Here is a 15,842-nt window from a genome sequence, read left to right on the forward strand (position 1 = left end):
AGGAGGAATACAGTGTCACAATAATACTGGCCAGTGAGAGTACCGTGTTCAAAGATCTGGAAGTCAGTACGACCACGCAAGATCATGCATTCCCGCGCGGTAAGACCTGGACCACCAAAGCGATCATGTTCGCACTGTATGTTCCCATCTCTGGTATATGACGGTACGTCCAGCACTGCCGAACTATTGGTCCAGCTGTTAGGATATGAAGAGGTATAATGTTGCGTGGGCGTACTGATCTCTAAGTCTTTCCATACAGTACACACTCCGGTCAATGTTATTGTGACACTATACTGCTTTACCACGAGTCCTTTCAGGGGTGAATTCGGTCCTGAATTCATTTTTTATGCATGCCAGGACGCGATCACATCGAACTGCGCAGATGGAACAGCTCTTGGAAATAAGAGGATGTTCGGCGAATGGAGTGGCTTGCCCGTTGCCCCGACTTATATTCCATAGAGCACATGTGCGACGCGTTTGGGAGATGTATGGCAGGAAGTCCACATGTACCAACAATCGTCCACCGGTTGCCTACAACGATAGTGGACGAATGGATCACCTCAACACTAGAACTCCATACCAACCTCGTTGGCAGCACGGGTACAAGTTACAGAGCCGGCATTGCCATCCATGATGATCACACTGCCTATTAAAAACTATGTCCCGCATTTTGTAATGTCGAGAATACCATCACGAACACAGTACTTTAAGCACTGTGGTGACTTCAGTTTAATTATTGTCTCTGAATAAGACTGTCATTTCTGTTCGTGTCGTTGAGTATTTCTTTCAGTCACGTTTTTGTACTATTTTAGAGCAGTTCGTTCTACATAGTTCAGTCACTTTAATATGACCACTGCCTATGGTCGACGTCAACGCGCAATAACCACTCACAGATGGCAGGTGACAGCATTACCAGTGGAAGGTATATAAAGCGTGTTGGGAGGACGCTGCAAACAGTGCAAAAATTGGCGTAATGCTGAAACGGAGCGATTCGCCTGACGACCTAAAGGGAATGATCATTGGCTTTCGGAATAAGGCTAGAACCACTTTCCAAATGGCACAGATCGTGAACTGTTTGCGTGCTGCCATGGATAAACTATACCAGGCACGGCAACATCGCGTTATCTAAAACTGGCGTCGACGCAAAAACGGTGGAACCACAGGCCATAGATAACATAAATCATTATACTTTTGGAATAACCAAGAAGAGAGATATGTGATATAAAAAGGCTGGTTTCGTGATGCAACATTTTCCTTAAGACAGACGAAATTGATGTTCGGTCGATGTTCTGTTTCCGAGAATGCTGAGAATATATTGTGCTACGCTTGGTGGATTTCCGCTCTTTCCATTTCACAGCGTTCACCCACAGAAATCCCCGAATGGACCAATAGGACATCGAAAGTCAAATGGCAGAAATGAAACCACTACAGTAAAAGTTAACAGCGCAACCAAAAGTGATGAATATAAAAAATTTTGTTCGAACGAGTCCACTTATAAATGAAATGTGATTGCTTTACACTTAAACCTATAATCAGAATTATTGATACTTCCGTAAATCACGTAAGATGGCTTTTCCGACGAAAAAGTCCACCAAAAGCTAAAGTTTAGGCCAGATGACAAAGCGAACGCCAGCTTCATATTTGTAACATCATGACAACTCGCATTATTATACCCCCACAGTGTTGGTGTCTCAGCCGGCCGCGGTGGTCTAGCGGTTCTAGGCGCTCAGTCCGGAACCGCGCGACTGCTACAGTCGCAGGTTCGAATCCTGCCTCGGGCATGGATGTGTGTGATGTCCTTAGGTTGGTTAGGTTTAAGTAGTTCTAAGTTCTAGGGGACTGATGACCAAAGATGTTAAGTCCCACAGTGCTCAGAGCCATTTTGTTGGTGTCTCAGTCTGGATGAGTAGCACATTTTGCAATGTTGCTTACAAGTACTATAACTTCTTAGGCGACTAGTCAGTGTGTTGATGGCCTTGTAAGGAGAAACCGGTTACCGAAATGAATTAATGGTTCAAATGGCTCTGAGTACTATGGGACTTAACATCTGAGGTCATGAGGTCATCAGTCCCCTAGAACTTAGAAATACTTAAAGCCAACTAACGTAAGGACATCAGACAAATCCATGCCCGAGGCAGGATTCGAACCTGCGACCGTAGCGGTCGCGCGGTTCCAAACATAAGCACCTAGCACCGCTCGGTCACTGCGGCCGGCGAAATGAATTAATCCTATACAACATAGGCATATGGTGTTTTTCATTCATTCTCTTACTTTGCTCCTTAATTCTTACAGATACGCTCATAAGCAACATTTAAGAGCCAAGGTAACTTTCGCATAATGTGTCACTTCCATGTAACAAACCGATGAAACTTGGACCATACATACACTGTCCAGTCACATTGCGGTCCTCTGTCAAAAGCCTAAATAACAACATTAGCCAATGGGGACGTGCAGGAAGAGTGTCAATGAGATCCGGGGAGGTGCCTAGAATGTGGAGCCACGCCGACTCCAGTCCCGTGGTCAACTGCCCTAGGTTTCTCAGTTGAGGATCCATGGTGCAAGCAGCCCGATTGAGGTGGTGCCACAGATTTTCTATTGACTTTGCGTTAGGGGGGTTTGATAGCGAGAGGAGTATGGTGCCCTCATCCTGGTGCTCTTAGAACCAAGCATGCACACTGCGAGCTGTGTGACAATTTGCATTGTCCTGCTGGCAGAGACATAATGTAAAGTTTAATTGCAAGCTAAAAGGAATAGGAAAAGTGAAGTTACACTAAAAGAAGCGGATAATGAGTGAAGAAAGATTATTATTACGCAGCAATGACAATGGTGTCTAACCGAAAAAAAAGATGTCTACGATCTTTTCCATTCTCGTGTATTTCTTTCACGACGCTGATCGGTTGAAGTCTGACAACAGTCTCGTGGACCCAAAACCGGTTAACTGAATAAATTAATCCTGTGGAACATATACAGTACTGTCCTTTTCACTTATTATTACGCTGTTCCACCAAGAAGGAACGGAAGAACCAATAAAACAATGTAGGAGAGTTTGTTGCTGTGTTTTTATGTTTGCAGCCTCAGTTTCAGCGCTTGTGTAGCTACAAAGTACGTTCCAGAACTATGCCACTGCGCGTGCTTTTCACGTTTGAGATGCTAATCGTTTGCGCGCCGGGTCCCTGTTGCCAGAAGCCCCCCTGCCCTCGCACGCGGGAACTGTTTTAGCGGCTGCGAGCTTTGCAGCGGGACAGCCGTGGCTGAGGGCTGACCTTCGGGCACGGCGGCGGTGAGCAGCAGCACGGCGCCGCCGGCCAGCATGCTGCCGCACAGGATGCTCTTGCGGCCCCAGCGGTTCAGCGTCAGCAGCAGGAACGTGTAGGCCGGGATCTCGACCGCGCCGCAGATGAAGAAGTTGAGGTACTCGTTGCCGCCCAGGCTGGACGTATTCCAAGACAGCCCGTAGTACGTCACGTTGTTCACGAACCTGCAGCACGACGGCAGCCGCTAAGCTTGCGTACCTTTTATTTCACACAGGTGAAGCACAAGTAACAGCAGAGCATTTGCTGTAGGCAGTTAGTTTGTCACTTAACTCTCGATCGCAATTTCTAATCCCATTTCGCTGCTTTTCTTATTCTTCCATGCAACCAACCACGGTTCGTCACATAAAACACACTATATGTCATTAAGGAGGCTACTTTTAACATCACTTCTTACGAACCTTCCCAACATCGCCACGTCCAGAGATGCGCATAAGCAGAACACAAGGAGTCGGGTAGGAATATATTCATTTGTACAATATCTTAAATCTCTTGAAAGTTCTTCCCACATTGCTCTAAAATTTTGATTCAAAGTTGAAAATGGTTCAAATGGCTCTGAACACTATGGGACTTAACATCTGAGGTCACCATTCCCCTAGAACTTAGAAATACTTAAACCTAACTAGCCTTAGGACATAACACACATCCAGGCCCGAGGAAGGATTCGAACCTGCGAACGTAGCGGTCGCGCGGTTCCAGACTGAAGCCCCTAGAACCGCTCGGCCACATCGGCCGGCTATACAACGTTGAATTTCATTAAACGCGTTTTTATTTATCTTATATGTAAATTAATATGTAGTACTCAAAAGGAAAAGTTGTTACACAATACTCTAATCAACATTCCCGCAGATACAGGCTATACATTTTTAATATATGTAACCTATAAAAAACATATATACACAGATCAAAAAAGTTTTGCATCACCTCGATTCCAGGAGTTCTGGAACCTGTACACAAGATTGGAACGGAGATCAACATAAACATCATTTCTGCCCTTTTTATTGCTCATGAAAACCACACACTGCATGTTGTGTAACCATACATCGAGACCTTGAGAGGTGGTCGTCCAGATTGCTGTACACACCGGTACCTCTAATACCCAGTAGCACGTCCTCTTACATTGATGCATGCCTGTATTCGTCGTGGCATACTATTCACAAATTCATCAAGACACTGTTGGTCCAGATTGTCCCACTCCTCAACGGCGAATCGGCGTAGTCCCTTCAAGTGGTTGGTGGGTCACGTCGTCCATAAACAGCCCTTTTCATTTTATACCGGGCGTCTTCCGTAGGGTTCATGTCTGGAGAACATGCTGGCCACTCTGATCGAGCGATGTCGTTATCCTGAGGGAAGTCATTCACAAGATGTGCACGATGGGGCCTCGAATTATCGTCCATGAAGATGAATGCTTCGCCAATATGCTGCCGATATGGTTGCACTATCGGTCGGAGAATGGCATTCACGTATAGTACAGCCGTTATGGCACCTTCCGTGACGACCAGCGGCATACTTCAGCTCCATATAAAGCCACCCCAAAACAGCAGGGAATTCCCACCTTGCTGCACTCTCTGGACGGTGTGTCTAAGGCGGTCAGCCTGACAGGGTTGCCTCCAAACGCGTCTCCGACGACTGTCTGGTCGAACGCTTACGCGATACTCATCGGTGAAGAGAACGTGATGCCAGCCCTGAGTGGTCCATTCGGTATGTGGTTGGGCGCTTCTGTACTGCGCTGCCTGGTGTCGTAGTTGCAAAGATGGACCTTGCCAAGGACGTCAGGAGCGAAGTTGCGCATCATGCAGCCTATCGCGCACAGTTAGAGTCTTAACGCGACGTCCTGTGGCTGCACGAAAAACACGATTCAACATGATGACGTTGCTGTCAGGGTTCCTTCAAGCCATAATCCGTAGATAGTGGTCATCCACTGCAGTAGTAGCGTTGGGCGGCCTGAGCGAGGCATGGCATCGACAGTTCCTGTCTCTCTGTATCTCCACCATGTCTGAACAACATCGCTTCGGTTCACTCCGAGACGCCTGGACACTTCCCTTTTTGAGAGCCCTTCCTGGCACAAAGTAACGATGCGGACGCGATGGAACCGCGGTATTGACCGTCTAGGCATAGTTGAACTACAGACAACATGAGCCGTTTACCTCCTTCCTGGTGGAATGACTGGAACTGATCGGCTGTCGAACCCCCTCCGTCTAATAGGCGCTGCTCATTCATGGTTGTTTACATCTTTGGCCGGGTTTAGTGACATCTCTGAACAATCAAAGGGACTGTGTCTGTGATACAATACCCACAGTCAACATGTCTTAAAGGGTTCTGGGAAATGAGGTGGTGCAAAACATTTTTTGATGTGCGTATATACAATTTGTAATAGTGAAATGTTATTTGCAAACAGGAAAATTCTATTTAAGGGTTTCGGCTTGTGATTTGAATAGTACTACGGAATCTGAATTTGCAATAACAATGAACAAGGCTCAAAATCAGCGAGAGGGGGGAAGAGGAGATCTACACAGGGGTGGGAGGAAATGGACTGAGGAAGTTCGAAGAAGGAGATGAGGACGTACATCCAATTCCCGCACATATTAGGAACATGTTCTTTCTCTTTCCTTTCTTTTCCATTTATCCAGACCGAGCCACAGCATCGCGTGTCCGGGAACAAATAGAGAACAACAAATCAGTTGAAGTCAGGATGCTTTATCAATTAACAACCTGACGGCGTATCCATAATTTACCTATTAATTTTATTTAGAGGTACTTAAAAATTCAATCGCGAGTTAAATCATTGAAGAAATTTTTAACAGAAAAGCGGCTTTACGAAAATGATTCCTAACGAACTGAGGAACCGGAATCTGGAAACATTTCGGTTGCTGTCATTTTGTAAGAAATTAATAAATTACTGTGTCAACATCCGTTAAAAACTGCCCAAGTTTTGCTTGGCGTCTTCTTGTTCGTGAGAGGCTTAGGGAAACAGTGTAAACCATCGTTCCTACTGTTGGGACTGTACCAGTAAAGGAAACGCCTATGAGAAAAAGAACGTAGTCACATATATACCTCACGTAGCGTTGATCTCCTCGGCCACCAACGCAGATGGCGCTTTTTTTTCCTTCCTTTTAAGTCTGAAGACGACCAGATTGTGGTGCCACCCTGGGCATAGAAGGTTTGGCCGATGCCACCCCTGCATCAATCTGTATAAACTACGGGACGAACCATCAGCTGCTGCTGTCGTCACTGTTCGCGGCCGCCTCCTGTAGGCATTGACTACCATGCAGAAGTAGCAGTTATCTGTTCATTAGTTTGAACACAACATAGCAATGTTATTCGTTTTCGTGCATCGTTTCATTCACTTGGTCAGCCAGATTATCACTCAGTTCGATAGCTGACCAAAGGCGCCGACATTTCATTTCAACGAACTCCCCTTGCGAACGATTCGATCCGTCCCGAGACATACCCTTCTTCCAACCGCAGTCACTAAGCTCCTTCCGTCCGTCCGTCCGTCCGTCCGTCCTTCCTTCCTTCCTTCCCTTTTCCTTCCCTCCCACTTCCATTCTGCTGAATTTCAGTCGCTTCCTGTGGTTCCATAGGGCCTCGTAGTCACACTCACCACTCCATCTTCGTCAGAGCCATGACTACTCTCATGCTTTGCCAGTATCACCTCTACACCATAGCAACATTCACATCATTAGCAATTTCATTTTTAGTGTGATATAAAATAATCTACAAAGTTTTTAAAAGTGATCAATATTGTCCACCAGTTTGTTTTTCAGTCTTGAGTTAATCACCTTTTAGGAATCGTAAATATCGTACACCAAAGCAATTTTTAAAAAATCGTCACTCAATGTATTTTTACATAAGTTTGATGTGTAGTCTGTGGTTGAGAAGCGGTTATATCCGCTGTCAGCCCTCCCCTTCGTGGAGAGTTGAAATAACAATAAAGGAAAATAGAATTGGGTAGGGCGAGGCTAGTTGAGCACAAGGGCACGTAGGGAAAACGAAATATCTCGGAAACTATTCACCACACGCTAATGCATCAAACTGTGGAAAGAAGCGGTCGTGGGAGGGAAACCATCACGCGACCGGCAGTGGCGACTTGTCGACCGAATAAAGTACTCGCGTGCATAGTGTATTTTGTGATCAAAAAGTAAGATAATCGTAAACCAGAATATTTCTTCTGCACTAGACAAACGTTATCGGTTTTCAATCAGGTTAGTGTTAACTCACATAAATTTAGTACATTTTCGATATGTATAAAATTTTGGATGTAATTCTAACCATTGTTTCATAATCTCATTTTTAATTTTTGGGTAGGGGTTTGTATTTTATTGTACTGTATTAAACCAGGGACCCATAAACGATATTCGTCCCGCCGTAGCCCTCAGTGGTTCACAACCTCATAACAGGCCATAGCAGTCCACCCACGCCAACGCCGCCCCACACCGAACCCAGGGTTATTATGCGGTTCGGTTTCCAGTGGACCCCCCTGGGAACGTCTCATACAGGACGAGTGTAGCCCCAAACGTTTGCGTGGTAGAGTAATTATGGTGTACGCATACGTTGGCGACAGTGCTTGTGCAGCAATCGCCGACATAGTGTAACTGAGGCGGAATCAGGGGAACCACCCCGCATTCGCCGAGGTAGGTGGAAAACCGCCTTAAAACCACCACACACTGGCCGGCACACCGGACTTCGACACTAATACGCCGGGCGGATTCGCGCCGGGGACCGGCACGCCTTCCTGCTCGGGAAGCAGCGCTTTAGACCGCGCTGCTAGCCGGGCGGGCTTGGGTTAGTTGAGCAATAGTTGCTGAACCAAACCCTTTGACTTAGAACGAAAGTAATGTGGCATCCTGGATAATTGCGTCAACATTCAAGTCTGATTTTGAATGGAAAAACTGAGTCTAATCCAAAAGTTAGTCTTAAGATATGATAATGTTTTGTCCATTCTATTTTTATTTATTATTAAAAGAAAATTACTTTTAGTTTTACTGTTACGTCATTAAAAAACTATAAATGATTCTAAAATGTAGACTTTCACGGCCGGAAATATCATGTCCATTATAACTATCCGGGCTGTTATGCCGTGGTCGGATGATGAATTCTATGTCGATTCCCAAAGTTTCGTCTCCGACTGCGGGAGGCATCTCCAAGGGGGTCCGTAGCTCAATGGAAGGTCCAACACACCCACTGGCTCGCTACTGACGCAGTCGGAGACTAAACGCTGGGAATCGACTCAGAATTCATCAACCGACCACAGCATAATAGCCCGGATAATTATAATGGACACAATAAGTTGATTGTCAAACAGAAATTTTATTTCATGTCTAGCTGACATTGAACCAGTGGTTTGCCCCATACCCTTGCTCAACTTACCTCACGTATGGGGTACGTTGAGCGTACTTGACTGTTGGAATTTAAACAGCTCTAGCTCTTAAATGCGACTTGTTGGAAATAAATTACTATGGACACTTTTGCAAAGGGTTAAATTACTTAACGATCAGTATGCGTAACAAGCCATTAAGAATTATAGTTTAAGAGCTATAACCAATCAAGTGAAAAATTACTTAACTATATTTAGCTCCGCCCTAACCTCCAGTCCTGACGGACGTTTTTTACTAGTGACGACAATAGCGGAACACTCACTGAAAACGCTGTTTATATTCAACGGGATACGACTAGGAAACAGAGAAGATTATAAGAGTTATACCATTGTAAAAGACTTCCAGGATACAAGCTAGCTGTGTGTTATGTAAACAAGTCGGCTAATTACCATTACGTCAAGTGACTTTCACAGTGATAAGGAGGAGAAGGAGGAAGAGGAAGGAAGGTTGGGAGATACGGATGAGGCTCAGGAGGTCGGTGGCGAAGATCGGAAGGTAGAGGAAGAGGGAGATGGGGAGGTGGATGTGACTTAAGAAAGATAACTGCTAACCAGTTGAAGAAGATGTTGAGCGCGCGGCGCCGCATGTTGGGGTATCGCATGAGGTCGAGCAGCGAGGGCTGCCTGGCGTCCTTGGGCGGCTTCTCGGCGGGCAGCATGCGCTCCAGCAGGGCGTCCGGGGGCGCGACGCCGTTGACCGCCGCGACGCGCCGCAGCATCTGCTTCGCCTCCTCCGGCCGGCCCTGCGTCAGCAGCCAGCGCGCAGACTCCGGCACGAACCTGCGGCAGCCGGCGGCCCGCACGTCTCACCTTCCGTCCGCAAGGATTCACAAACAGAACAACTCAGCGAAACTTCCTGACAGATTAAAACTGTGTGTCGGACCGAGATTCGAACACAGGACCTTTGCCTTTCGCGGGCAAGTGCTCTTCCAACTGAACCACCCAAGCACGACTCACGCCCCGTCCTCACAGCTTTACTTCTGCCTTTCATTCTAAAACAACTCAGCGTTCCCGAGTACATTCTCGCCAACTCTACGCTCAACAGATTTTAGCTCAAATACTACCACCTCGAACATTCGGGGAGGAATCTGTATATATTTAATTTTATTTTTTTTTTTTTTTTTTTTTTTGTCATCAGTCTACTGACTGGTTTGATGCGGCCCGCCACAAATTCCTTTCCTGTGCTAACCTCTTCATCTCAGAGTAGCACTTGCAACCTACGTCCTCAATTATTTGCTTGACGTATTCCAATCTCTGTCTTCCTGTACAGTTTTTGCCCTCTACAGCTCCCACTAGTACCATGGAAGTCATTCCCTCATGTCTTAGCAGATGTCCTATCATCCTGTCCCTTCTCCATATCAGTGTTTTCCACATATTCCTTTCCTCTCCGATTCTGCGTAGAACCTCCTCATTCCTTACCTTATCAGTCCACCTAATTTTCAACATTCGTCTATAGCACCACATCTCAAATGCTTCGATTCTCTTCTGCTTCCGGTTTTCCCACAGTCCATGTTTCACTAACATACAATGCTGTACTCCAGACGTACATCCTCAGAAATTTCTTCCTCAAATTAAGGCCGGTATTTGATATTAGTAGACTTCTCTTGGCCAGAAATGCTTTCTTTGCCATAGCGAGTCTGCTTTTTATGTCCTCCTTGCTCCGTACGTCATTGGTGATTTTTCTGCCTAGGTAGCAGAATTCCATAACTTCACTGACTTCGTGACCATCAATCCTGTTGTTAAGTTTCTCGCTGTTCTCATTTCTACTACTTCTCATTACCTTCGTCTTTCTCCGATTTACTCTCAAACCATACTGTGTACTCATTAGACTGTTCATTCCGTTCAGCAGATCATTTAATTCTTCTTCACTTTCACTCAGGATAACAATGTCATCAGTGAATCGTATCATTGGTATCCTTTCACCTTGTATTTTAATTCCACTCCTGAACCTTTCTTTTATTTCCATAATTGCTTCCTCGATGTACAGATTGAAGAGAAGGAGCGAAAGGCTACAGCCTTGTCTTACACCCTTCTTAATACGAGCAGTTCGTTCTTGATCGTCCACTCTTATTATTCCCTCTTGGTTGTTGTACATATTGTATATGACGCGTCTCTCCCTATAGCTTACCCCTAATTTTTTCAGAATCTCGAACAGCTTGCACCATTTTATATTGTCGAACGCTTTTTCCAGGTCGACAAATCCTATGATTTTTCTTTAGCCTTGCTTCCATTATTAGCCGTAACGTCAGAATTGCCTCTCTCGTCCCTTTACTTTTCCTAAAGCCAAACTGATCGTCACCTAGCGCATTCTCAATTTTCTTTTCCATTCTTCTGTATATTATTCTTGTAAGCAGCTTCGATGCATGAGCTGTTAAGCTGATTGTGCGATAATTCTCGCACTTGTCAGCTCTTGCCGTCTTCGGAATTGTGTGGATGATGCTTTTCCGAAAGTCAGATGGTATGTCGCCAGTCTCATATTCTACACATCAACGTGAATAGTCGTTTTGTTGCCACTTCCCCCAATGATTTTAGAAATTCTGATGGAATGTTATCTATCCCTTCTGCCTTATTTGACCGTAAGTCCTCCAAAGCTCTTTTAAATTCCGATTCTAATACTGGATCCCTATCTCTTCTAAGTCGACTCCTGTTTCTTCTTCTATCACATCAGACAAATCTTCACCCTCATAGAGACTTTCAGTGTATTCTTTCCACCTATCTGCTCTCTCCTCTGCATTTAACAGTGGAATTCCCGTCGCACTCTTAATGTTACCACCGTTGCTTTTAATGTCACCAAAGGTTGTTTTGACTTTCCTGTATGCTGAGTCTGTCCTTCCGACAATCATATCTTTTTCGATGTCTTCACATTTTTCCTGCAGCCATTTCGTCTTAGCTTCCCTGCACTTCCTATTTATCTCATTCCTCAGCGACTTATATTTCTGTATTCCTGATTTTCCCGGAACATGTTTGTACTTCCTCCTTTCATCAATCGAATGAAGTATTTCTTCTGTTATCCATGGTTTCTTTGAAGCTACCTTCTTTGTACCTATGTTTTCCTTCCCAACTTCTATGATGGCCCTTTTTAGAGATGTCCATTCCTCTTCAACTGTACTGCCTACTGCGCTATTCCTTATTGCTGTATCTATAGCGTTAGAGAACTTCAAACGTATCTCGTCATTCCTTAGTACTTCCGTATCCCACTTCTTTGCGTATTGATTCTTCCTGACTAATGTCAGGAACTTCAGCCTACTCTTCATCACTACTATATTGTGGTCTGAGTCTATATCTGGTCCTGGGTACGCCTTACAATCCAGTATCTTATTTCGGAATCTCTGTCTGACCATGATGTGATCTAATTGAAATCTTCCCGTATCTCCCGGCCTTTTCCAAGTATACCACCTCCTCTTGTGATTCTTGAACAGGGTATTCGCTATTACTAGCTGAAACTTGTTACAGAACTCAATTAGTCTTTCTCCTCTTTCATTCCTTGACCCAAGCCCATTTTCTCCTGTAACCTTTTATTCTACTCCTTTCCCTACAACTGCATTCCAGTCGCCCATGACTATTAGATTTTCGTCCCCCTTTACATACTGCATTACCCTTTCAATATCCTCATACACTTTCTCTATCTGTTCATCTTCAGCTTGTGACGTCGGCATGTATACCTGAACTATCGTTGTCGGTGTTGGTCAGCTGTCGATTCTGATTAGAACAACCCGGTCACTGAACTGTTCACAGCAACACACCCTCTGCCCTACCTTCCTATTCATAACGAATCCTACACCTGTTATACCATTTTCTGCTGCTGTTGATATTACCCGATACTCATCTGACCAGAAATCCTTGTCTTCCTTCAACTTCACTTCACTGGCCCCTATTGTATATTTTCACCTTTATTGCACTCTTTTCAGTTTCCTCACTGTAAGCTCTACGAACAGGAAACTAGGTTCGTGGTTCTCTCATTACAATTTTTCCATCAAACGCTTTACGACAGTTACACAACTAAAACAAGCTAGTTTGTAGATGGTAAACATCTTGCGTGCCTCAAAGAATCACAACGTAATATGACTTGTCTGTTCAGTTTTAAAACGGGTATAAGAAAAAGTTGCAGAAGACTGAACACTTCGTTGAACGTTTCCTGTAATGATTTCCACCATTATGTAATTATACTGGTGGTATTTTCTCCCTACCGCACGGTTAGTTCATCATTTTGCATAAACTTGCAAGGGGAGGCCACGACGTTTGGAACGCGGATTTACTGTAAACTTCGTACACTCGTAGTACTCCATTAGGTCAACAAAATGTGTAAGCAGTAGAGCGTACTTCTCAAGCGTTATTGAGGAAATCACAAGATAATTTAGGTCGTCAAATATATACCTGTGCGTGGCCAGTTTTAGTATGAAGCGTCGGCAGCCGAGTGGTTGCCGGCACGCTAGCTCAGCGTGTTCGGTCAGAGCCGGTTGCCTCAAATGGCTCTGAGCATTGTGGGACTTAACATCTGAGGTCATCAGTCCCCCTAGAATTTAGAACTACCTAAACCTAACTAACCTAAGGACATCACACACATCCATGCCCGAGGCAGGATTCGAACCTGCGACCGTAGCGGTCACGCGTTTCCAAACTGAAGCGCCTAGAACCGCACGGCCACACCGGCTGGCAGCCGGTTGGCCTGTAAAATAAAAAGACTGTGTAGAAGGATCAACCACCGAACTTGAATAGATGTCTTGCGACGTCCGCAACGACCAAACGCAACGACCAAACAAAACGATCAAAAAAAAAAGTGGTTAGCGTTCAAGCCTCGTAATCGCTGGATCGAGTCCCGCTCCCCAGTTTTTTTTTCTATTTCTAAACAGTCATTTTCTTTACTATTTATATTACAGTTGATGTGATGGGAAAAAATACGTGTAATCGGATGAACTTTTATTAAATTTACAATGTTACTTGGCAGTCTACAAATTTTTATTATCAGAAATAATATAATATTCAAACTACCGACTAGTCAACTACCAAACATATAAAGTGATACTTTAAATGTATGCGTGTCCGTGTCTTCAAAATTGTTCGTATTTAATCGAAAGAGAACGAGAAATTGCTTCTCGTGAAGACGCTATTAAAACACACTCGATACTGCATGACCAATGATCAGCGGCAGTATTTAAGGAAATGCTGCGTTATGCATGGATTGCTTCCAAATTATCGGCTGAAAGAAAGGTTTTTGAAAACGTTAACGAGGTTTGTTTCTCCACGGAAAACCTCAAAAGACCTTGCGTGTGCGGAAACATAGCATTTATTCAATGCAGCTGGTGCCGTTTAACTTTGTTTTTCATGTTTTTACGAAAAATACCATCCCGAAAATTATACCCGTAATGTCGAAAGCGACGATTAATTTTACATCTTTCGAAAGCCGTCTGTGCCGGTCAAAACTTGGAGGTAACAAGTCGTTTTGGGCTCCTTCCATGTATAAGGGATTTCTCAAATGACGGACAAGCATACATTTTCAGTATGACTTCATGCGTTTGGCCGTTTAATAGTCGGTAGTTATGAATATTATATTATTTATGATAATAAAAATTAGTAGACTGCCAAATAACACCGTAAATTTAATAAAAGTTCATCCGATTACACGTATTTTCCCCATTACATCAATTGTAATATAAATAGTAAAGAAAATGACTGTGTTAGAAATAGAAAAAAAAGCTGACGGGCGGGACTCGATCCAGCGACCCAGCGATTACGGGGCTTGAATGCCAACCACTTTTTTTTCTTCACAAAAACAGTAACAAAAATGGCTACAATGAAATGACATAAATAAGGTAACAGATAATTGCAGTCATAAATTACAGCATTCAAAGAATGAGTCTTTAGCAGTAGCACAATTTAGCACCTTCACTGTCACTGGCAGTTCAGGGCAAAAACGGCCACGCACAGGTATATATTTGATGACCCAAATTATCTTGCGATTTCCTCAATAACGCTTGAGCAGTACGCGCTACTGCTTACACATTTTGTTGTCCTTATGGAGTACTACGAGTGTACCAAGTTAACAGTAAATCCGCGTTCCAAACGTCGTGGCCTCCCCTTGTTAGTGTCGTACTGTCTGCGCGAATCAACAGCTAGTAGTTAAACCGTAGATTACGCAATTCAAGAAAGTCACGGCTATGATTTGCATCCATTACCGTAAAATCTTACACCTTTGACAGCGAACACATGTTTAATTGTGTAGATTTGCTTTCAAGAACGTTATCGTTGAAAATTCAAATTCTGATCTAACAGTGACGGCCATCTGCTAAACTGAGAATGGAAATAGCAATAATTATCGATTTCGACCTGTTCAAGTTTCGCCCGCTAATTTAAGAATATTCCGTATCTTTCGAAGGACGAATTTCAGAAAGAACATCCTCTAGTTGGGTAAATCCGGTAGATACGTCAGTAGAACAGCAACACTATTTAATACGGTATATATGTCAAAAAGCAAATAATACTATATACCGAGTCAAAAACATTTCACCCTTATAGTCAATAAAATTCTTTCGGGTTTGAGGCCGCATTGTCATCTGCAAAATTCCGACGCTTCGGCGACTGTTGCAAGGCGGCTTCCTCGTGGTGTACTGCAGCCAGTAGCAATACACCCCGAGGAAGCCGCCTTGTGATAGTCACCGAAACGTTAGAATTTTACAGATGACAACGCGGGTTCAAACCCAGAAGAATTTTAATTACTGTAACAACGGCTGCGGAAGCCTACGTTTACGTTTCACCATCGTGTTTAATTGAAGTAAAGCTACAATTTGTTATTCGCTTTACTTTTTAAATGTACTGCGTTTCATAGGTCATCCTGCAGTCCAGATTCAATTGCAAATGTAGTTTCGGATTTTACAGCCGAAAGTGAATTATTTACAACAGATCCTTTTTGTCCGTGTCTATCGAGGATTAGCGAAGTTTCATAAACTTATCATTCGAGCAATTGCAAGCCCGTGTCACGTAATTGGTTATGCGGATGTACATATGTGTAGAACGTGAAACAGGGAAAGGTTCATTAGTTACTACTGTCAGGAGATTTCTCAGCAGAGACCGTTGCTTGCAAGATATTGAAATTAGCATTACTGCCACAGTTTAAATGTACCGAAATGTTGTTCATTTTTGTGGAACTCAGAAGTGCA

The 15,842-nt window shown here is 44.1% G+C and overlaps 1 protein-coding gene across 2 annotated transcripts in view; it reads right to left on the reverse strand.

The window, feature by feature from the left end:
* Positions 1 to 15,842, reverse strand: part of LOC124791304 (organic cation transporter protein-like) — a 137,330-nt gene that overhangs the window by 25,251 nt on the left and 96,237 nt on the right. For both annotated transcript variants that reach the window (XM_047257851.1, XM_047257850.1), the window contains exons 7-8: positions 9,241 to 9,468; positions 3,264 to 3,478 (exon numbers count right to left, since the gene is read on the reverse strand). In XM_047257851.1, coding sequence (XP_047113807.1) covers positions 3,264 to 3,478; positions 9,241 to 9,468 — 443 coding nt within the window. The remainder of the gene's footprint in view (positions 1 to 3,263; positions 3,479 to 9,240; positions 9,469 to 15,842) is intronic.

The sequence above is a fragment of the Schistocerca piceifrons genome, chromosome 1, assembly GCF_021461385.2.
Source record: "Schistocerca piceifrons isolate TAMUIC-IGC-003096 chromosome 1, iqSchPice1.1, whole genome shotgun sequence".
Classification (NCBI taxonomy): Eukaryota; Metazoa; Arthropoda; class Insecta; order Orthoptera; family Acrididae; genus Schistocerca; species Schistocerca piceifrons.